The sequence below is a fragment of the Cnephaeus nilssonii genome, assembly GCF_951640355.1.
Source record: "Cnephaeus nilssonii genome assembly, chromosome: 1".
Taxonomy (NCBI): domain Eukaryota; kingdom Metazoa; phylum Chordata; class Mammalia; order Chiroptera; family Vespertilionidae; genus Cnephaeus; species Cnephaeus nilssonii.
In genome coordinates, this window is record NC_137072.1 from 21,724,487 (window position 1) to 21,747,851 (window position 23,365).

The 23,365-nt window shown below is 51.1% G+C and overlaps 1 protein-coding gene across 1 annotated transcript in view; it reads left to right on the top strand.

Moving 5' to 3' along the window:
• The window catches only part of DNAJC1 (DnaJ heat shock protein family (Hsp40) member C1), a 224,887-nt gene extending 209,180 nt beyond the window's left edge, over window positions 1-15,707 (top strand). The window contains exons 10-12 of the mRNA XM_079770626.1: window positions 10,314-10,362; window positions 12,003-12,421; window positions 15,294-15,707. Of these exons, the coding sequence (XP_079626752.1) occupies window positions 10,314-10,362; window positions 12,003-12,421; window positions 15,294-15,362 (537 nt within the window). The 3' untranslated portion in view covers window positions 15,363-15,707. The remainder of the gene's footprint in view (window positions 1-10,313; window positions 10,363-12,002; window positions 12,422-15,293) is intronic.
• The last annotated feature ends 7,658 nt before the right edge of the window (window positions 15,708-23,365 follow it).

Here is a 23,365-nt window from a genome sequence, read left to right on the forward strand (position 1 = left end):
CAAAATAATGAAACTAGACCACCACCTTACACCATACACAAGAATAAACTCAAAAGATTTAAATGTAAGTCACAAAACCATGAAAACCTTAGAAGAAGTCATAGACAGCAAAATCTCAGACATCTCATGTAGCAGAATTTTCACAATACATCTCTGAGGGCAAAAGAAACAAAGGAAAAATAAACAAATGGGACTATATCGAACTAAAAGCCTCTGCACAGCAAAGGAACCCATCATCAAAAGGAAAGGGAACCCACTGTATTGGAGAACATATTTGCCAATGACACATCTGATAAGGGGTTAATTTCCAAAATATATAAAGAACTCACACAACTCAACAAAAGGAAGGCAAATAACCCCATTTAATGGAATGGGATGCTGTCCAATTCACAGGACCTGAAAAAGCACTTTTCCAAAGAGAACATACAAAAAAAATGCTCAAAGTCACTGAACATCAGAGAGATGCAAATTAAAATAACAATGAGATATCACCTCATACCTGCCAGAATGGCTACCATCAATCAATCAACAAACTACAAGTACTGGCAAGGATGAGAAAAGGGAACCCTACCTAGTACACTGATGGTGAGAATGCAGATTAGTGCAGCCACTGTGGCAAACACTGTGGAACTTAAGCAAAAAATTAAAAATTGAGCTATTTGATCCAATGATCCCACTACCAAGAATAGATCCTAAGAAGCCCAAATCACCAGTCAGAAAGAATATATGCATACTTATGCATAGTAGCATTATTTACAATAGCTAATATCTGGAAACAGCCCAAATGCCCATCAGTAGATGAGTCAATAAAAAAGTAATGGTACATTTATACAATGGAATACTATGCAGCTTTAAAAAAGAAAGATTTCTTACCCTTTGCAACAGCATGGATGGATATGGAGAGTATTATGCTGAGTGAAATAAGCCAGTCAGAGGAAGACAAATATCACATGGTCTCACTTATATGTGGAATCTAATGAACATAATGAACTGACAAACAGGATAGGTCCAGAGGCATGGAACAGAATGACATAGCTCGGATGATAGAGGAGGCGGGAAGATGAGAAGAGATTAACCAAAGAACTTTATATACATACTAGAGGCCCGGTACACAAAATTCATGCACGGGGGGGGGTGTGTCCCTCAGCCCAGCCTTCACCCTCTCCAATCTGGGACTCCTCTCACAATCCAGGACTGCTGGCTCCCAACTGCTCACCAGCCTGCCTTCCTAATTGCCCCTAACTGCTTCTGCCTGCCAGCCTGATCACCCCCTAACCCAGTGATGGTGAACCTATGACACACGTGTCAGCACTGACACGCGTAGCCATTTCTGATGACACGTGGCCGCTGAGGCGGCCGCATGCCGAGGATGAAACATTTGCGAAATAATGTTTTTTCCTCAAAGTGACACACTACCTGAGTTATGCTCAGTTTTTTGGCGAAGTTTGACACACCAAGCTCAAAAGGTTGCCCATCACTGCCCTAACCACTCCCCTGCAGGCCTGATTGATGCCTAAGTGCTCCCCTGCTGGCCTGATCACCCCCAACTGCCCTCCCTTGCAGGCCTGGTCCCTCCCAACTGTCCTCCCCTGCTGGCCATCTTGTGTCCACATGGGGGCAGCCATATTGTGTGACAGTCAATTTGCATATTACTCTTTTATTAGATAGGATAGAGGCCTGATGCATGGGTGGGGGCCAGCTGGTTTGCCCTGAAAGGTGTCCTGGATCAGGGTGGGGGTTCCCTTTGGACATGGGGCAGCCTGGGCGAGGAGCCTGTGGTCGTTTGCAGGCCGGCCACGCCCCCCAGTGACCCAAGCAGAGGCCCTGGTATCTGGGATTTATTTATCTTCTACAATTGAAACTTTGTAGCCTTGAGCGGAGGCCAGGGCCGGCCAGAGTGGGTGGGAAGCTTGGCTTCCTCCATTGCTGGGGAAACCCAAGCCTCCTGCTCGCTCTGTGGCTGCAGCCATCTTGGTTGTGTTAATTTGCATACTCGCTCCTGATTGGTTGGTGGGCGTGGCTTGTGGGCGTGGCAGAGGTATGGTCAGTTTGCATGTTTCTCTTTTATTAGTGTAGGCTAGAGGCCCAGTGCACAAAATTTGTGCATGGGGGGAGATCCCTCAGCCCGGCCTGCACCCTCTCCAATCTGGGACCCCTTGGGGGATGTCCGACTGCCGGTTTAGGCCCCATCCTCTTGCAGTCCGGGACCACTGGCTCCTAACCACTTGCCTGCCTGGTTATCCCTAACCACTCTACCTGCCTCCCTGATCGCCCCTAACTGCCTCTGCTTGCCTGCCTGATCGCCCCCTAACTGCCCCCCTGCCAGCTTGATCACCCCCTAACTTCTCCCCTGCTGTCCTGGCCATGCCCTAACTGCCCCCCTGCTGACCTGGTCACCCCCTAACTGGTCCCCTGCTGGTCTGGTCGCCCCCTAACTGGTCCCCTGCTGGCCTGGTCGCCCCCTAACTGTCCGGAAGGAAGTCAGACATCTGGAAGATATCCAGTCTACCCAGTCTAATTAGCATATTACCCTTTTATTAGTATAGATATGCATAGTCCATGGACACAGACAATAGTGTGTTGAAGGCCTGAGGTGGTGGAGAATTGGGGAACATCTGTAATACTGTCAACAATAAAATAAATAAAAATAAAGAAATTGAAGAAAATCAAAAGAAATGGGAAAATATTACCTATTCGTGGTTCAGAAGAATTAATATTGTCAAGTGACAGTATTCTCCTAAATATAAGAGTTAAACAACTATAAAACCCTGATAAGAAAACAGAAGGGCATATCCTCATGATCTTGGATTTGGCAAATGATTCTTGCATATGACACCAAAGTACAAGCAACAAAAAAAAAGGGTCCCGGGTTCAATTCCCATCAAGGGTACATACCTTGGTTGCAGGCTCAATCCCCAGGTCTACAATCAGTGTGTCTCTCATGTCAATTTTTCCCTCTCTTTGTCTCTTCCCCCTTCCTTCACTCTCTCTCTAAAAATCAATGGAAAAATATCCTTGGGGGTGGATTAACAAACAAAAAAAGAAGGTAAAAAGAGAATACACCCTTCTAGTTGCGAGAGGGGATACTTCCAATTCATGAAAATTAGATATTAAAAAAAAAAAACAAACCCACAGAATGGGATAAAATATTTGTAAATCATTTATATGATAAAGGACTTGTATCCAGAATATGTAAAGGACTTTTACAATTCAATAATAAAGACAAAAATCACCCAAATAAAAAATGGACAAAGGGTCTGAATAGACATTTCTCTATATCTATACAAATGTCCAGTAAACACATGAAAAAAATGCTCAATATCATTAGTCATTAGGGAAGTGAAATTCAAAACTACCAGTTAGCACTTCACACCACTAGGCTTGCTAGAATTAAAAAGTTGGATAATTAAAAGTGTTAGCAAAAATGTGGAGAAATCAGCCCAGCCGGCGGCTCAGTGGTTGAGTGTCAACCTATGAACCAGGAGGTCACAGTTTGATTCCAAGTCAGGGCACTTGCCAAGGTTGTGGGCTCAATCCCCAGTGTGGGGTCTGCAGGAGGCAGCCAATCAATGATTCTCTCTTGCCCTAGCTTGTTTGGCTCAGTAGATAAGAGTGTCAGCCTGTGAACTGAAGGGTCCTGGGTCTGACTCCGGACAAGGGCTTGGTCCCCAGTTGGGGGCATGCAGGAGGCAGACAGTCAATGATTCTCATCATTTATGTTTCTTTTTCTCTCTCCCTTTTCCTCCCCCTCTCCCTTCCTCTCTGAGGTCAATAAAAATAACATGTTTTTAAATGTGGGAAATCAGAAGCTTCATATGTTCGTTGCTGGTGTGAATATAAAATGATGCGTTTACATTGGAAAATAGTATGGCAGTTCCTCAAAATGTTAAACATACATGATTTAGCAATTTTACTACTGGGTATATACCCAAGATAAAAGAGAACAAATGCCACACACACACACACACACACACACACACACACACACACAAAATGTACACAAATGCTTATAGCAGCATTATTCATAGTAGCCAAAGATGAAAATAACACAAATGTTTATCAAATGATGGATAAACAAAATGTGGTCTTGCACACAATGGAATATTATTTGGCAATAAAAAAGAATGAAGTACTGTCTGGCTGGTGTAGCTCAGTGGTTGAGCACTGAGCCAGGAACCAAGAGGCCACTGGTTTGATTTCCAGTCAGGACACATGCCTGGGTTGTGGGCTTAATCCTCTGTTGGGGGGGGGGGGGGGTCATGTAGGAGGCAGTTGATTGATGATGTTTCTCTCATCGATGTTTATATATCTCTATTCAACTCCCCCTCTCTCTCTCTCTCTAAAAAAATAATAATAATAAATATTTTAAAAAATATATTTTATTGATTTTTTTTACAGAGAGGAAGGGAGAGGGATAGAGTTAGAAACATCGATGAGAGAGAAACATCGATCAGCTGCCTCCTGCACACCCCCTACTGGGGATGTGCTCTCAACCAAGATACATGTCCTTGACTGGAATCAAACCTGGGACCTTTCAGTCCGCAGGCCAATGCTCTATCCACTGAGCCAAACGGGTCAGGGCAATAAATATTTTTTTAAAATAAAAAAAATGAAGTACTGATACATACTACCACTTGAATGAACCTGGAAAATATTACCCTAAATGAAAGAAGCCAAAAATACCTATTGGCATATTTTACAGGTCTAGAACAAACTCTCCAAAAATTCAATTGGAATAAAAAAAGATCCCAAATGGCCGCAGCAATCCTGAGAAAGAAGCACAAAGTTGGAGCAATCACAATACCAGGTATCAAGCTATATTACAAAGCCACTGTTCTCAGAACTGCCTGTACTGGCACAAGATCAGACATATAAACCAATGGAATAGAACAGAGAACCCAGAAATCAACCCAAGCCATTATGCTCAATTAATATTTGACAAAGGAGGCAAGAGCATACAGTGGAATCAATACAGTCTCTTTAATAAATGGTGCTGGGAAATTTGAACAGATACATGCAAAAAAATGAAACTAGATCACCAACTTACACCATACACAAAACAAACTCAAAATGGATAAAGGACTTGAATGTAAGTCGGGAAACCATAAAAATCCTACAAGAGTCCATAGGCAGCAAAATAGCAGACATATGTCGCAGCAATATCTTTACAGATACAGCTTCTAGGGCAGTGGAGACTAAGGAGAAAATAAACAAATGGGACTACATTAAAAGAAAAAGCTTCTGCACAGCAAAAGAAACCATCAACAAAACAACAAGAAAGCCTACTGCATGGGAGAACATATTTGTCAATGATATTTCTGATAAGGGCTAATCTCCAGAATTTTCAGAGAACTCATACAACTTAACAAAAGGAAGATAAACTATCCAATCAAAAAATGGTCAAAGGATATAGACACTTTTCGAAAGAGGACATACAGAAGGCCGAGAGACATATGAAAACATGCTCAAAGTCACTAATCATTGGAGAGATGCAAATCAAAACGACAATGAGATACCATGTCACACCTGTCAGAATGGCTATCATCAACAAATCAACAAACGACAAGTGTTGGCGAGGATGCGGAGAAAAAGGAACCCTCGTGCACTGCTGGTGGGAATGCAGACTGGTGCAGCCACTGTGGAGAACAGTATGGAGTTTCCTGAAAAAACTAAAAATGGAACTCCCATTTGACCCAGTAATCCCACTTCTAGGAATATATCCCAAGAAACCAGAAACACCAGTCAGAAAGGATATATGCACCCCTATGTTCATAGCAGCACAATTTACAATAGCTGAGATTTGGAAACAGCCAAAGTGCCCATCAGCAGATGAGTAGATTAAAAAATGGTGGTACAATCTACACAATGGAATACTATGCTGCTATAAAAAAGAAAGAACTCTTACCATTTGCAACAGCATGGATGGAACTGGAGAGCATTATGCTAAGCGAAATAAGCCAGTCAGGGTAAGATAAGTATTACATGATCTCACTTATTTGTGGAAGATAATGAACAACATAAATTGATGAACAAAAATAGAGACAGAGACATATTGTACAGACCGTCAAACCTCAGAGGAAAGGTAGGGAAGGGTGGGGGTAAGGGGGCGAGATCAACCAAAGGACTTGTATGCATGCATATAAGCATAACCAATGGACACAGACACTAGGGCGGTGAGGGCATGTGCTGAGGGGTGGGAGCAGGCTGGGGGTGGTCAATGGGGGGGAAAGGAGACATGTAACACTTTCAACAATGAAGGAGGGAGGGAGGAAAGAAGGAAGGAGCCACAGAAGTCCACATCTACACTAATAAAAGAGAAACATGCAAATTAACCATCACTCCACTACACCCACCAGCCAAACAGGAGCGAATATGCAAATTATCCCAACAAAGATGGTGGCAGCCACAGAGCTGGAGCAAGCAGGAGGCTTGGGTTGCCCCCGGCGGTGGAGGAAGCCAAGCTTCCCGCCCGCCCTGGCCGGCCCTGGCCTCCGATCAAGGCTACAAAGTTTCTATTATAAAAGTCTAGAGGCCCGGTGCACGAAATTCATGCACTGGGGAGGGTGTCCCTCAGCCCAGCTTGCACCCTCTCTAACATGGGACCCCTCGGGGGATGTCCAATTGCAGGTTTAGGCCCAATCCCTGTGGAATCGGGCCTAAACCTGCAGTTGGACATCCCTCTCACAATCCGGTACCGCTGGCTCCTAACCGCTCACCTACCTGCCTGATTGCCCCCTAACTGCTCCCTTGCTGGCCTGATTGCCCCCTAACTGCTCCTCTGCGGGCCTGATTGCCCCCAAATACCCTCCCCTGCTGGCCTGATCACCCCCAAGGCTTTTATTAGTATAGATATGACCCTGCACAGAAAATTTTACTAACCCTGCTTTACAATAAGGGCTTGACAATAGAATCATTAGTACCAGACACCAAGATTTCCTTTCTTTGAATAGTGGAGGGAATACTTATCTTGTCTTTAAGTTGCCCGGAAATTAAAATGAGATAATGACTTAGAAAAGTATAAAAGCACCATATAAAGACAACTGTCTTTTTAATGAAGTGGCAAAATGAAAAACACTTTTTATTCTCCCCTTCCTTCCTTTACAGCTTTTATTTAAACTTTGAAATTTATAAAAATTTCACTCCAATTTTCATTTCTTTACATTCAACATTATTTTGTATTGGTTTCAGGTTTTATATTAGTTACAGAATAGTGGTTAGACAATCATATACTTTACAAAGTGTTCCCCGATATTTCTAGTACCCACCTGGCATCATACCATTTAAGTGACAATGGGTTTACAGGTTCCTTTCAGTCTTTCTTTTGTGTTGCTTGTCCTTCCTTTTCTTTCTCACTTCTTCCCTCATTTTCTTTATATAGTATCTCAATTGGCCATCAAAGCTCAGTGAAGGCACTGGGACACGCTTAATCCATTTTACAGACCAGGAAACTGAGGCCAATTCCAGTTGGCTGTGGAACTTGACTCAGCACACAGGAAGCCCTCAGAGCCATGCTCTTTGCACTTCCTAAGGGGCAGCGGCCCAGCAAACAGAACAAACCTTCCAGTCAGGCTTCCGAGCCTCTTTCTCAAGCACCTCTTCATTGCGGATGCTCCACATTCTTTCCTCTCCCCCCATTCTTTACTGCCCCCCCTTCTCCAAAGCAGGTGGAAGGCTTCCCACTCACTGCCTAGGCATGCTCTGCCATGGGGCAGGGTGTAGCAAGCTTGCTTTTGGGTCAAGGCAGGAGCAGGAGTCACTGCCTCTGAAGTGTGAAGGCTGCCTGAGCGAGGCCCATTAGCACTGGGAGCTTCTCTGAATCACATCAGTCAGTCCAGTACCCTGCAGTGCAGCACCCCTCCACTGAGGTGGCACCACCCCTCAACCCCCGCCTCAGGGATGAGGGTCCTGGCCCTCTGCCAGGAGTCCTTCCATGCCCCTTTATCCCTGGCTGGGCCCACCCACGTCTTGGGGGCACTGCAGAACCTCTGTCTCTCTGCAGATGAGACAGATCCCTGCCCTAGGTCTCCGCAAAGCTATGAATCTGTGGCCAGAGGCCTGGTCTGGGTCTCAGCAACCACATGCCTGCAATGTTCCCAGGGACCCTGATCCGGGACACCCTTCAGGGCAAACCAGCCAGCCCCCACCCATGCACCATGCCTCTATCTATACTAATAAAAGGGCAATATACTAATTAGATTGGGAGACCTTCCAGGAGACCTTCCAGATGTTCTTCTGGACAAAGCCATGGTGGCGGGGCCGAGGTAGAGGCGGTAAGGAGCCAAGAGGGGAGGGCAGTTGTGGATGATCAGGCCAGGATGGGACGGCAGTTGTGGGTGATCAGGCCAGGATGGGACAGCAGTTGTGGGTGAACAGGCCGGTGGGAGGGGGTGCCGTTGAGGGTGATCAGACCGGCAGGGGGTGCAGTTGGGAGTGAGCAGACCAGCAGGGGGGCCAGTTGGGGGCGAGCAGGCCATCAATGGGGGTCAGTTGGGGGTGATCAGGACAGTGGGGGGAGGGGCAATTTGGAGTGAGCAGGCCAGCAGGGGGGCAGTTGGGGGTGAGCACACTGGCACAGGGGGCAGTTGGGGTGATCAGGCTGGCGGGGGGGCATTTGGGGGTGAGCAGGCTGGCAGCGGGGGGCAATTGGGGGTGAGGAGGCCAGCAGGCAGGCAGGTGAGTGGTTAGGAGCCAGCAGTCCCGGATTGCAAGAGGGATTTCTGACTGCCGGTTCAGGCCAGATCCCTGTAAACCAGCAGTAGGACATCCTTCGAGGGGTCCCAGATTGGAGAGAGTGCAGGCCGGGCTGAGGGACACACACACACACTCCCCATGCACAAATTTCGTGCACCGGACCTCTAGTATTATTATATGCTTCTGCTCATATGAAAGCCCAGTATAGGAACCTCTAAAGAGACAGAGCTAGATTAGTGATTGATTAGTTGGGAGTGAGGGGAGGATGAGCTATGATAGCTAAAACATCAACATGATAAAAATGTTCTAAAATTGGCTATGGTGATGGGTGCACATATTCAAATATACTAAAGCTGAGAAGTTGGGTGTAGTCAGGGGTTTGTTTAGTTTGTGGAGCTAGAAGACCTCCAAGTAAGATTAGTGGCAGTTAAAGGGGAGCCTTGTAGTGTATCACAAGGTGCACTTGACTTGTTTCCTCATCTGTATGAGATTTGGATTTGAAAGGCAGTATTTACAGGGATTGAGAGCAAAGATTTTGGAGCACGACTTGCCTGATTTCAGCTATTCACTAGCCTTTTAATCTTGGACATATTATTTATTCTCTGAGCTTCAGATTACATAGAATGGGGATAATAATTACATACCTCCCTAATACAACTGCTATAAAATGGAAGTCCTTTTCAGATCTATTATGTTCCATGGTCATTTTCTGCCAGCCTGGCATTCCAAAGTAGAGATCTGAACCAGAGATGTAGGCTTATCATTTCCTGTCTAAAGTGTTAGTTACTGAAAACATGGTATGAGATACCCAAGAAGAAAATGGAAAGAACATATGAATAGCAAGGACAAGTGTTGAGGAATATTATATTTGGGAACAAGAGGCAGGAGTATATAGAAGGGGCCAATAAAGGGACATTCAGAGATAGAGATGGAAAAGTAGGAGACACTGTCATGAAAGCCAAGTGAAACAGAAAGAAGCTCGAGGGAAGGTAGCCTTTTAGAGTAGAGGCCGCTTGAGCTGAGTGTGGAGGTTTGTGGGACATAGCTGATAGGGAGAAGTTCAACATGAAAGCAAAGGAAATTAATTGATGAAGCAGTTTTGCGATGATTCAAGAAGAAGGAAGATAATTTCTTTGAGTTGGAATAAAAGAAGGGAAAGCTATATTTTAGTACAATCAAATTGGAGTTGGGAAAGTTGGAAGTTGGGGAAGCTCATGTTGGATAACTTCAATTTTTCCCCCATAAACTAGGAAGCAAGGCCATCTGGAGAGAGAGGAAAGAACCATGTTTCTGAGCAAGCTTTAAATATTCTCCCTAATTCTGCCTTTTGTGTGAATGAAAAACAAATGATCCATGTCAGTTATAATGGGTGATATTTACTGAGCCGTTAATATCTTACTAAGAGCTTTTTTCAAACTTAAAACACCCCTAACAGGCAAATGGTATCAGTATCATATCTACGTATTATAGGAGGTATTACATGAGACAGAAAGCACTGGAAATTGCTCAAGGTTATCTAGCTAGTAAGAGGTATAACCAAGATCTTATATGAAATACATCATTGACCTATCTCGTAGGAATGTGGAAAGTCATCTTTGCTTTGCTTTTCTATTTTGTAACAGGTGACCACCAAAGCCAAACAACTGAAGGATTCAGTCACCTGCTCCCCAGGTGAGTTAGCATCCACTTCACCCCATTCATCTAAAGCAGTTTCTTCAGAATAAGCCCCTTTTATAACATCTTTGAATCCGGTGGGGTAATAGCTTTGACCAATGAACTCTGTTGGCCAAACCTCTAAAAGGTGTCAAATTATAGGAACCAACTAGCCAGTTCAGCCATAAACATATAGTGGGTGCTAAGATGTATGTGGTAAGTTTAAAGAATTATAAAAAACCTCGTTCTCCTCTAGTTCGGGGTCAGGAACGAAGGGGACTCTGTGCAGTGTCCCTGCACTGCCCCACCCCACACACCCACACACTGCCCTCAGAAGAGACAACAAGCAGTTTTCCCAAGAATCTATGTTTCTGCAAATGTTTCCTCCAAGACTAACTGGAATTCTGTTATTGTCTCTGTGCTGTTTGCCTAGAACCAGGAAGTAAGAAAATGCCTCCCAAACCTTCCAACTTAACCTAAATACAGGTCCCAGGGAGAGTAGTCAGGTGAGCAAACCCGGAGGCGCCCGAAGTCACCCCCAGGAAGGGCTCAGCGTGGGTCTGTGGGCTTTAGGAAAGGGCATTTCCAGATTCCTTTCCTACCAGTAAGGTTACTGTCTGGGCATGGAGGCAGAAATCGGCAGTGAGGTGTTATGTGAAAGAGGCCACCTCCACGACATTCTCCACAAATGTGTTCTGGAAAGGCAGTGTGGTGCAGGCCAGTGAACAGGCAGATGGGTCCTACCAGGGCACTGGCGGGGGTGGGAAATGTGCAGTTGGATATTTCAGGGCATCTCTGAGGTGACGCCTGTGGCTGGGAGGCTGGGTCAGTTTGCCCACTTTCTGCCGGGCGCTGGAATGAGCAGGTGTCGATCGCGGTGGCACCGGAAGTGGCTTTGAGTCAAGAGCAGACCCACAGGTGGTGGTCACCTGCAGATGGTGGTGCGGCGTGGGCTTGGACAGGCCTGCTTTAGCTGTGCTAATGGAATGAAGGACAGCTCTGGATAGGGAAGAACCGCCTTCCTGACCTCAAAAGGAGGCCTGTGCCCTCTGATCAGTGGGTCCGGGTACCCCCACTGTTCCTCAGAGTCAGGTCCCACCCACCTCTGCTGCCTCCTGCGGCTGACTTTCCTCGTCGGTAAAATTAGGACGCGGATACCTGTCCTCCTAGAGCCATGGTTCTCCACCTTCCTAATGCCGTGACCCTTTAATACAGTTCCTCATGTTGTGGTGACCCCCAACCATAACATTATTGTCGTTGCTACTTCATAACTGTAATTTTGCTACTGTTATGAATCGTAATGTAAATATCTGTGTTTTCCGATGGTCTTAGGTGACCCGGTCACGACCCACAGGTTGAGAACCGCTAGCAGGGTCGCCTAAGACCATGGGAAAACACAGATATTTACATTACGATTCATAACAGCAGCAAAATTACAGTTATGAAGTAGCAATGAAATAATTTTATGGTTGGGGGTCACCACAACAGGAGGAACTGTATTGAAGGGCCGCGGCATTAGGAAGGTTGAGAACCGCTGTCCTAGAGCAAAGTGAACGCGAAGTGAGGTGACATGTGAAATGCCCAGGCCAGCGTCTGCCGTGTGCGGGCCCCTCCCGGCTCCTGACTCCACCCTTTCACCTGTGAGTGCCTCCCCACAGGGACTGTGAGGCTCTCCGAGCTCAAGGCAACAGCTCAGCACCCCAGGCCCGGCAAGGCCGCCGTGGCCCTGCCCGACGACATCATCACGCAGCGGGACAGCGAGCAGGAGCCGGAGGAGCCCGAGGCCGCGGTCCCCGAAGGCCAGCCAAGGAGACGCAAGCCAGCCAGGCTGCCCGAGGCGGCGGCGAAGGCGGAGCCAGAGGAGAAGTTCCGCGGAAAGAGGCAGAAGGACTTCGACATATCAGAACACAACGCATCGAGCGATGAGGAGAGCCAGAGGAAGGAGAGAAGCCGCACTGCCGAGGAGCCATGGACTCAGAATCAGCAGAAACTTCTGGAATTGGCGTTACAGCAATACCCAAAGGGAGCCTCTGACCGCTGGGACAAAATCGCCAAATGCGTCCCGTCGAAGAGTAAGGTGGGTGAGGCGGGGGAGGAGGAGGCCTCTTCGCTGGTGTGACCGCCCCGGAGTGGCTGCCGCCGGCTCTGCCCGCCGGTCCTTCCTCTCGGTCACAGCCCTGTCCGGTCACAGCCCCTGTCCGGTCACAGCCCCCGTCCGGTCACAGCCCCGTCCGGTCACAGCCCCTGTCCGGTCACAGCCCCTGTCCGGTCACAGCCCCTGTCCGGTCACAGCCCCGTCCGGTCACAGCCCCGTCCGGTCACAGCCCCCGTCCGGTCACAGCCCCCGTCCGGTCACAGCCCCCGTCCGGTCACAGCCCCCGCCCGGTCACAGCCCCCGTCCGGTCACAGCCCCCGCCCGGTCACAGCCCCTGCCCGGTCACAGCCCCGTCCGGTCACAGCCCCCGTCCGGTCACAGCCCCTGTCCGGTCACAGCCTCCGTCCGGTCACAGCCTCCGTCCGGTCACAGCCTCCGTCCGGTCACAGCCCCCGTCAGGTCACAGCCCCCGTCAGGTCACAGCCCCGTCCGGTCACAGCCTCTGCCCGGTCACTGCCCCTGTCCGGTCACAGCCCCCGTCCGGTCACAGCCCCCGTCCGGTCACAGCCCCCGCCCGGTCACAGCCCCCGCCCGGTCACAGCCCCCGCCCGGTCACAGCCCCCGCCCGGTCACAGCCCCGTCCGGTCACAGCCCCTGCCCGGTCACAGCCCCGTCCGGTCACAGCCCCTGCCCGGTCACAGCCCCGTCCGGTCACAGCCCCCGTCCGGTCACAGCCCCCGCCCGGTCACAGCCCCGTCCGGTCACAGCCTCTGTCCGGTCACAGCCCCGTCCGGTCACAGCCCCTGCCCGGTCACAGCCCCGTCCGGTCACAGCCCCTGCCCGGTCACAGCCCCGTCCGGTCACAGCCCCCGTCCGGTCACAGCCCCCGCCCGGTCACAGCCCCGTCCGGTCACAGCCCCCGTCCGGTCACAGCCCCTGTCCGGTCACAGCCCCCGCCCGGTCACAGCCCCGTCCGGTCACAGCCCCTGCCCGGTCACAGCCCCGTCCGGTCACAGCCCCCGTCCGGTCACAGCCCCTGCCCGGTCACAGCCCCGTCCGGTCACAGCCCCCGTCCGGTCACAGCCCCTGTCCGGTCACAGCCCCCGTCCGGTCACAGCCCCCGCCCGGTCACAGCCCCGTCCGGTCACAGCCTCTGTCCGGTCACAGCCCCGTCCGGTCACAGCCCCTGTCCGTGGCTGTCCTGGGGGCGCGGGCCTCCCAGCTCTCCCCGGGGGCCTGTGCACGCAGCTGATTGGGGAGCGTGAGCGGGGGTCCGCAGTCCAAGTTGGATCATTATACAGACCAGGCAGTTTTTCTGAGAACATTCCAGGCCTGGAACATAAATGTCACCCTCGGCCTCCCTGCCAGCCCCTGGAGCGGGTGCTCTCCCCGGTGGCAGCTCCCTCTAAGCAGAGTGAGGAGGTTTCTCAAAACCACGGCCCCCGGAGCTCCATGACGAGCCTTTAGCCAAGGGCGTGTGTGGCCCCAGCTCTGCACATGGCTCTGGACTCGGCAGGAGCAGCAGCTGACCGGACACCCTGGCGGCACGTTTGCATGTGGGGTCCCTGTGAGAATGACGTTTAGGGTTCGGCTTACCCTCTGTAGCCTTGACTTTTATAATAGACTTTCCTCCCCATTTAGTATCTGCTTCAGCACATCTGCAGATAGTCCTCAGATAAAAACTCAGACAGGCGGGAAGATGGTGTTCCTGGGGAACGCCAGCCCCCCCCCCCCCCCCCCCCCCCCCCCCCCCCCGCCTTTGCCCTCTGCTCAGCCGGCTGGGGGAGTTCCTCTCCGTGTGGTCTTTCCTACTCGGCCTCCAGGGTTCTCTCCTTGTGGCCAAGCTCTTCTGTCTGCGGCACCAGGAACACTGAGAAATCAAAAGAACCCATCTCACTGCCTTCTGTGCCTTTTCCTCAGTAGCCTCTGGGCACATTGATGTTCATTTACATTCGTATTTTTTTAATTGAAATTCTATGTTGGACAATCTAGCTTGTGGCCATGAATGTCCCCATGTGTACTGGTCTAGTTATCTATCACCTACTTTAAAATGAGGAGTCAAGATTTCCAGGGAGAAAAATAAAACCATTATCAGTTGATCTATTTGAGAAACACAGACTCCCCCGCCTCTCCAACGGCTTTGCCAGAAGTAATTATTTTCCCTAAATTTCTCCATCATCTGTCAGGACGCAGGCATTTGCATGTGTGATGAACTGACATTGGTGTAAAAGGAAGGAGAGGGAACTGGATTCCTTAGGACACTCAGAACCTCACCGCCTTGGGGTTGGGAAACCTTCCTGTCCCAACCAGAAAGAGCAGCGCTTTCCTGTCCTGCAGAAGTTAGAGCCGGGTCCGGAAAGGCTGCGGGGCTCACCTGCTGTGCAGTGCCCCCTGAGGGGCCGGAGCGGGAGGTCCCCGCAGCCTCTGGGGAGAGGCAGGCCCGAAGAATATCCTGGGTGCCTGGCCTCACGTTTTTTGGTTTGTCTGAAGTGACGTGTTGTGATGAAATAGTGACATGTTAAACATGATGGTTATAGTTAGCAAAGTGAAAGTCATGGTCGCAATGACTGTAGGCCTCACAGACAGCTGCCACTGGCCCCTCTCCTAGCGATTCGCACCACGCCCTGAGCCGGACGTTCAGCTGGCCGCCTCCCTGCACCTGTCTAACCGTACCTTCCTGTGACCAGCTGGACTCACCTGGCAAATTCTAGGCAGGTCCTGTGCAAAGTGAATGGACGTGAGACTGTCTCATTATCACTGGGCACAGCCGACAAGCAGGCTTACCCAGGAAGCAATTGTTTCACCTCTCTGGTTTGTGGAAGTAATTGTTTCACCTCTCTTTTTCTTCCTACAGGAAGACTGTATCGCTAGATACAAGTTGCTGGTTGAACTGGTCCAAAAGAAAAAACAAGCTAAAAGTTGAATATTCTGGAAGATGATGTTCACCTTCATTTTCCAAAATGAGTATTTTAAAACTCTTATGCAGAAATTTGCATTTTGTACCTCAGCATTCTATGAATCATGTGCCTTAATAAAAAAATAATAATAAGTTTAAAATAAATCTTGTGCTCTACTGTTTCAACAAATTCTGAGTTAAAGGAGAAAAAGAATTGGGGTATTTTACCGCTTATTCTCTCATTACTACCAACCTTACTTTAATGGGGAGCAAACTGAATAGTGCCTTCCAGCAATCAGACAAATAGATGATTTTGAAGGAACAGATGAGTAGACCAGCGATTTTCAACATTTTTCATCTCATAGCACATAAACATTACTAAAACTCTGCAGCAAACCAAAATATATATATTACATTATTTGCCGATCTGACAAAAAAAAAAAAAGGTATTGTGTTGGCTGTTGCCATTTTTTTACTTGACAGTCTAAGGCAGTGATGGGCAACCTTTTGAGCTTGGTGTTTCAAACTTCGCCAAAAAACTGAGCATAACTTGGGTAGTGTGTCCCTTTGAGGAAAAAACATTACTTCGCGATATTTATAGTTTAAATAACATAAATGTTTCATCCTCGGCATGCGGCTGCCTCAGTGGCCGCGTGTCATCAGAAATGGCACTGACACGCGTGTCAGAGGTTCGCCATCACTGGTCTAAGGGAAAAGAGGTCAGTGCCCCTGACTAAATAGCCAGGTGTTGCCCTAGCCGGTTTGGCTCAGTGGATAGAGCGTCAGCCTGCGGACTGAAGGGTCCCGGGTTCAGTTCCAGTCAAGGGCACATGCCCGGGTTGTGGGCTCGATCCCCAGCAAGGGGTATGCAGGAGGCAGCCTATCAATGATTCTCTCTCATCATTGATGTTTCTAATGTTTCTATCTCTCTCCCTCTCCCTTCCTCTCTGAAATCAATAAAAATATATTTTAGAAATCACTATTTTGTCCTATTAATTTTTAAAAAATATGTATTGATTTTTAGATAGAGAGGAAGGGAGAGGGAGAGAGAGATAGAAACATTGATGAGAAAGACACATCTATTGGCTACCTCCTACACACCCCGTACTGGGGATCGAATCCGTAACCCGGATATGTGCCCTGACCAGGAATCGAACCCAGGACCTCAATCCACTGAGCCATACCAGCCGGGCTGTCCTGTTAATTTTGATTGAACTTTTCCTTACTGTTTGTGTTTAAACTATCACCATCAAGCTGGAGTGTTGCTGTTTATATTTTCTATCGTTTGCTCAAGGCTTGGAAACACTTTGCTAAGTGCAAACTGCCTAAACTTAAACCATTCAGATCACCAAAACACATTTAAGGAAAGGGATTTGATAAAGAATCTACAAAGATGCCGTATTTCTGTAAGGATGGAAACCAGGTTACAGTTTCCTCCTTTTCCAGTTCCTCCACTGGAAAACCTGGAATGCTGGTGGCATTCTATGTCCCCCTGCCAGCTGAGCCCCCCGCTCCCAGGGCGGCCTAGCTCCTGCATGGACTCGGGGGTCTGGGAACCTGGCACGGCATGCACAGTCTCTCCTCGGGGTGTGTAGTTCCTGGAGAGGAAACCTCTCTCACGAGGTGCCCAAGGGTCTCTCACCCAAAGAGGCGACAGCCTAGCTGTGGTGGTACCTCTGCTGCGGCCCAGGCAGGGCCGTGCGGCACCTGGGGGGCCTCAGACTTGGCCTCGGACACAAGGCCTGAGCTGGGCCCTGGATTCCAGTCATTTCCTACCTTCAACTGCAGACGCGAACATCTGAGCCGCCTCAGGAAAAGGCTTTCGCTTAAGGGCTGCCTGGCCTTGTTTCCTCTTCGGTGCAGCCTCCGAGAGGGCAGTCTAAGAGTCACAGCCCCACGCTGAGTCCTGATCCGGTCTAGTGAGCAAGAAGGGGGACCAGATGGAGAGTGCAGGGTCTGGGTGGCTTGGGGCTGGGGAGGAGGCTGGGCACAGGTGGCTGGGCAGTGAGAGGAAGAAGCTGTCTCCCGGGATCCGGGCAGCACTGACCTGGCTGCAGGCACCTCACCCACGCCCTCCTCCACCAGCCCCAGCCAGGGGCTCCCAGAGCCTCTTCCTGGAGGTCCTGGCCTTTGCCCTGTAGTAACTTCGATTTTCTTTCTCCACTGGGGCAAGGGCTTATAACCAGCCAGGTCTTCAAACTGTTTATAGCACCATTTTCAAAACGCAGTCACACTCCCTCCTCTATCCCCAGGACACCCCTGACTGGCTGAACAGATTCTCTCCTCCCTGCCAGGCGCTGTCACCCGCCCCATAGGGAGTGGGGCTGCTTGGCTCCAGAAGGGGCAGGAGGGGGTGTCATCTGCAGACCACATCCTTTAAATTCCCAGCAGACAGCGCGGTTCTGTGAAACTGGCTCTGGGAAGCAGGAGCCGTCCTCCACCCCTGTCCTGCCCCACTGATCCCCGGATCCACAGCCAGTGGGCGCACTCTCTTACTGGTGTTTTCAAATTCCCATCTCACTTTTAGAATAAAGTCATAGGACGCTTTTCCCTGTAAGTGTCTTGGGTTTTAGATACCTTAGAAACAGCTCCCGTCATAGGGCTTTTTCTTGATGTGCGCCAATCCCACCCCAAAACAAGTCCACTGGCTACCCCTTTGAACGGAGAGAACTGGTCCCTTTACCACGCCAGCTGTCTCCTCTCTGCTGCACCTATAGGGTATTTGTAGTACTTGTTTTTTCCTACTATTTAAATGGTGCGGTTTAAATGGTGCTGTCCTGTATACATGGGGTGATCATACGCCCCAAGGTGCCGGGGACCGCCCGGCTCACTGCTCCTGGTGTAGACGGCGTGCAGTGCGGTCACCTCAGGGACCCTGCATTCCCCGCCCCCGAGGATTGAGCGTTCTTTCTATTTGCTTTTGGTTTAGAAAGCCCCAGAGATGGAGGGGTTTGCTGATCCTGACCCCCAGCTCCTCCTGAGGCACCCACCCCACCAAAGGGAAACTGAGGCAGAGACCCCCGCCCTCCGATCTCCTGGCTCTTCCTGCCCAGGACGCCGTGGGTCTCGGTCCCCTGGAGAGGGAAGGCCTGCGGGCCAGGCGAGGCGGCTCCGGATCGGACCGAGTGGCTGCGGGGACCTGGCGAGGCGGGGCTCCTCATTTGATAAAAGCAGACTTTGATGGTTCACCCACATTTTAAAGTCCTCTTCCCCCCGCAGGTCCCTGCTGTCTAGACACCGAGCTGAGAAAGGGCGGCGGCCCGGGTCCCAGGTCTGCCTGCGCCGGGTTTGCAGAGGAGGGGAGCCCTGGGGGCAGCCCGCGGCGTGAAGCGGGTCCCCGCCCTGCGCCTTCCCCCCCGCCGGCCCGGCTTCAGGGACCTTCAGGAAAGCCCTTCGCCCCGAGTCCAGGCGGCGGGCGGCCTCCGGAGCCAGGCTCTCAGGCTCGGGGAGCGGGTCTCCTTAGCCACGTGCAGCCCAACGCGCCCGCTCCCCCTGCTGGCGCCGCGCGTCCTCGCCACCGGGGCTCGGAGCTCGGCCGCCTCCTGTCTGAGTCCACGGCTTGGCCTTCAGCCTTGGACTTAGGCCCCGGGAGCTCAATTAGCACCTGGGAGACAGCTCCGCGGTGCTTTCCTCGGGGTCTGCAGGGAAAAGAATGGCTTCTCCTAGGACGGAGAAAGGGGCGCCGCTCAGCAGTCTGATTCCCGGGGAAACTGGTGTCTCAGGAGCAGAGTCCCAGCCAGGCCGGAGGGAAGCGGGGAAAGACCCACCTTCCTCGCACCGGAGGCTGGCGGCTCTGCCCCCGCTCAGAGGCCCGGGGATGGGATGGAATCTCTCTCTCACACACACACACACACACACACACACTCACACACACTCACACACACTCACACACACTCACACACACTCACACACACTCACACACACACTCACACACACTCACACTCACACACACTCACACACACACTCACACACACACTCACACACACACACTCACACACACACACTCACACTCACACACACACACTCACACACACACTCACACACACACATACACACACACTCGCACACACACTCACATACACACACTCAAACACACACACACATACACACACTCACACACACTCTCACACTCACACACACACTCACATACACACACTCACACACACACACATACACACACTCACACACACACTCACACACACACTCGCACACACACTCACATACACACACATACACACACACTCACACACACACACACACACTCTCACACACACTCACACACACATAAACACACTCACACACACATACACACACTCACACTCACACACACACACTCACACACACATACACACACACTCACACACACACTCACACACTCACACACACAGTCTCACACAGTCTCACACACACTCACACACACATACACACACACACAGTCTCACACACACACACACACTCACACACACTCATACACATACACACACACTCACATACACACTCACACACACACTCACATACATACACACACTCACACACACATACATACACACACTCACTCACACTCACACACACACACACACACACACACGAACACGCAGATACTCCGCAGGACAGGTGACTGCTTGCCTGTCGCCCCCACTGCCTGTGATAAAGAGCCGGGCCAGGAGCAGGTCCCCGGGTCAGCAACTCCTGGGCTCTCACAGGAGTTGAACCCCATTAAGCCCATCTTTGGTTCGTTGGTACAAGTTAAAAAGAAATCCTGGTTTTTACAAAATGAAACTGACCGAGAGCTGGGGGCAATGAGGGAGCTTTTAACTTTAGTTTGTTCGTCCTAAGTTACAGAGGGAGATGAACAGCCTCTGCCATGTTTTCTTCTATCACTACTCAAGGAAACATTCTGTAAATTTACCATAAAATACCCAATTGTTTATCCCACATTATCTTGGTTCCAATCTGTTTCACAAAGGAAGACGTGAACGGCGGCAAAGAGCCGTCTCTGGTCTGTGACCGCAATGCATCCCCCTTTTCTTCTTTTTGTTTTTTAAGTATTTTATTGATTTTTTACAGAGAGGAAGGGAGAGGGAGAGAGAGTTAGAAACATCGATGAGAGAGAAACATTGATCAGCTGCCTCCTGCACACCCCCCACTGGGGATGTGCCCGCAACCAAGGTACATGCCCTTGACCAGAATCGAACCCGGGACCCTTCAGTCCGCAGGCGGATGCTCTATCCACTGAGCCAAACGGGTCAGGGCCGCATCCCCCTTTTAGGGGCTTAAGAAATCCTATTGGAAATCACCTCTTTGGCTGAAAGGAGAGCTGTTCTGTTAAAATGGAAAAATTCCATGTGGAAATTTTTGTTTGGGGCTATCAGGCCGTAATAGGAAAGGAGGGGTCATGCCTGGGGTGAGAGAGGCAGTCGGGCCCGGCTACAGTCGGGACCATGAACCCAAACTCGCTTTAATCCTGACCCTGGGCAGCCCTAAATCCTCCACCTGCCCTGCTCCCAGCCCCGGCGGCACCAACGTCTGCTCCGGCTTCCTGAGAGCTGCGGAGGGCCTGGACACGCGGCACCCGCCCAGGAGCAGAGCCCGTGGCGGGGCGGGGCCGCAGGCGGATGCCGCCAGGTGCGCATCCCAGGTGTGCACACCTGACCTGTGCTCTCTCTCCCTTGGTCTTGGGTTGGACATTGATTCCCAAAGTCAAACGGAAAACAGAGCTGCAGTCATGGAGGAAAAAGGCTAACCTGATGGAGGGACTAAATGCTGGTCAGAAGTCAGAAGAAATTAAAATTTCTGAGAGCCCAGCTGGTGTGGCTCAGAGGTTGAGTGCCGACCTATGAACCAAGGAGGTCACAGTTCGATTCCTGGTCAGGGCACATGCTCAGGTGGCAGGCTCAATCTCCAGTAGGGGGCGTGCAGGAGGCAGCCCATCAATGATTCTCTCTGACCACTGATGTTTCTATCTCCCTCTCCCTTCCTCTCTGAAATTAATATAAACATATTTTTAAAAAAACAAAAAACTTCTGAGAACTGGAGGGAACGGCGAGAGCTGTGGGCAGTGTCTCATGGGCTCGCGGTCCCGCTGCTGTGAGGACTGAGGCCAGCGGAGCTGCACTCGGGCCACAGTAAAACCCAAGACGAAGCATTAGGTCTGCGATTAAAACGTCAAAGTTTCCCCCTGCGTGAGGCTCAGTCGTTGAGCGTCTACCTATGAACCAGAAAGTCACAGTTCGATTCCGGGGCATGTGCCAGTGTGGGGCATGCAGGAGGCAGCCGATCAATGATTCTCTCTCATCATTGATGTTTCTGTCTCTCTCTCTCCCTCTTCCTTCCTCTCTGAAATCAATTTTTAAAAATGTCCAAGTTCCTCATTGGTCTGAGCAACAGGTCACCTGACTCACCTCTGGGGTCGGAGTCTCTCCTGCAACCAGACTGGTTCCTGGGGCAGCCACACAGCCCGCAGGGCAGGAATTTCCCTCCGAAACTCCCTGAGCGGGAGGCTTCAGCCAAAAGTCCGGGAGGAGGAGGGGGTTCCCCAAAGGGCCGAGGGGCCAGGAAGAGACAGGGGAGCAGCCTGAGGCTGAGGTGAGCCCCCACGGTGAGCGAGGCCAGGTGGCCTGTGCACCCATGCCCTCTTCTCCTGGCTGCACGCCAGGCTCATGCGGGAGCTCCAACAGCTACTGCCTGAGCCCCCCTCTGAGCCCCACCTCTGGGTCCTGGGTGAAGGGAACCAGCACGGAATTCGAGTCTCCGTGCCAGCGCTGCCAAGGAGAGCTGCTGCCTGAGGCCGAGTGTGTGCAGAGGAAATGTGCGCCGCATTTTGTCCAGAGAATCCTGTGTCCGTGAACAGTTCAGCTGCACAAACACCTGTCTGTACTTGCTTTGGGAGGAGACCAGGAGCAGCAGAAAAATTGCTGCGGCAGGCACAGCGGCGCTGCCAAAAACGCGGCCTCCTAATTAATCCGTCTGCTTGTGGCGTGAGCCAAGCGAAAAACACCAGATGCGTCAATCAGAGTTTGAGAGAAACCAAATTAACACGATCAGCAAAAAAAAAGTGAATGTCTTGCTTTAATTTTAAACTTCAAAAGGCGCCAGCACCATCACGATGCTGAGCACTGACTGCCGCAGCCCCGGGTCACCCCCGTTATTACTGGTTTCACAGGACTTCGCTGTAACAGGGACACAGCCTGCTTGTCATCTGCCCGCCGCTCCTGCCGCCGAAACTGCCGTCCCGCCGCGGCTCTCAGCCCCGATGACAGTGGTGGGGCCGCCTCCCCGCTTCCCCAGCCTCGCTCTTTGGGGGACCATCGATGTCCGTAAGACGGGGGCTCTCCTCGTCGGTCCCCGTACACACGTTTCCTCTCCCACCTGCTACTTAAATCTTAGGGACAGAAGCCTTGTCTTCAGCCTCTCCTCCCTCGCCTCCGCCCACCCCGGGACTTCCCCTGACCCCCGAAATTTCCAGACAAGGGCCAACCCCCTTTTCCTGGGCGCCCTGCTCAGCAGGCACTGCCCTGAAGGACCGAACGTGCTTCTCCTCCCCAGCCCTCCACGTGGCCTCAGCTGAACCCTTCTAACCGCGGTTCCCGTCCCACCTCCTGGTCCCACCTCCCGGTGTTGGTCCCTTCGGGTGCAAGGACTCTGTCAGCTCACACCCGGTCTCCAACATCCCTGTCCCACGGTGCTTTCTCGCTGCTCCCCAGGCTGCTCTGCGGCGCCAGGCTCTTGATTCAGTCCGACTGCTCCGGGCCAGGCCGCGGGACAGTGCCCAGCTCGCCTCGAGCCTCGCGCAGCTCACAGCCCTGGGCGCGGGCGGTGGGAAGACAGCCCTGGCTACCGCTGGGAAGGAAGGCAGGACGAGGACGGCACCGACTGCCGCCTGGCCCGAGCCGGGCTCCCAGTTGCCGTCATGCCGGGGAGGCCCAATCTTAGCAGGCAGGCCTGTTCAGAGCCACGTGGCTGGGTTTTGCTGGAGAGGCGGTGAGGGGAGGAACTGTGGCAGCTGCAGCTGGACACACGGCTGAGCCCAG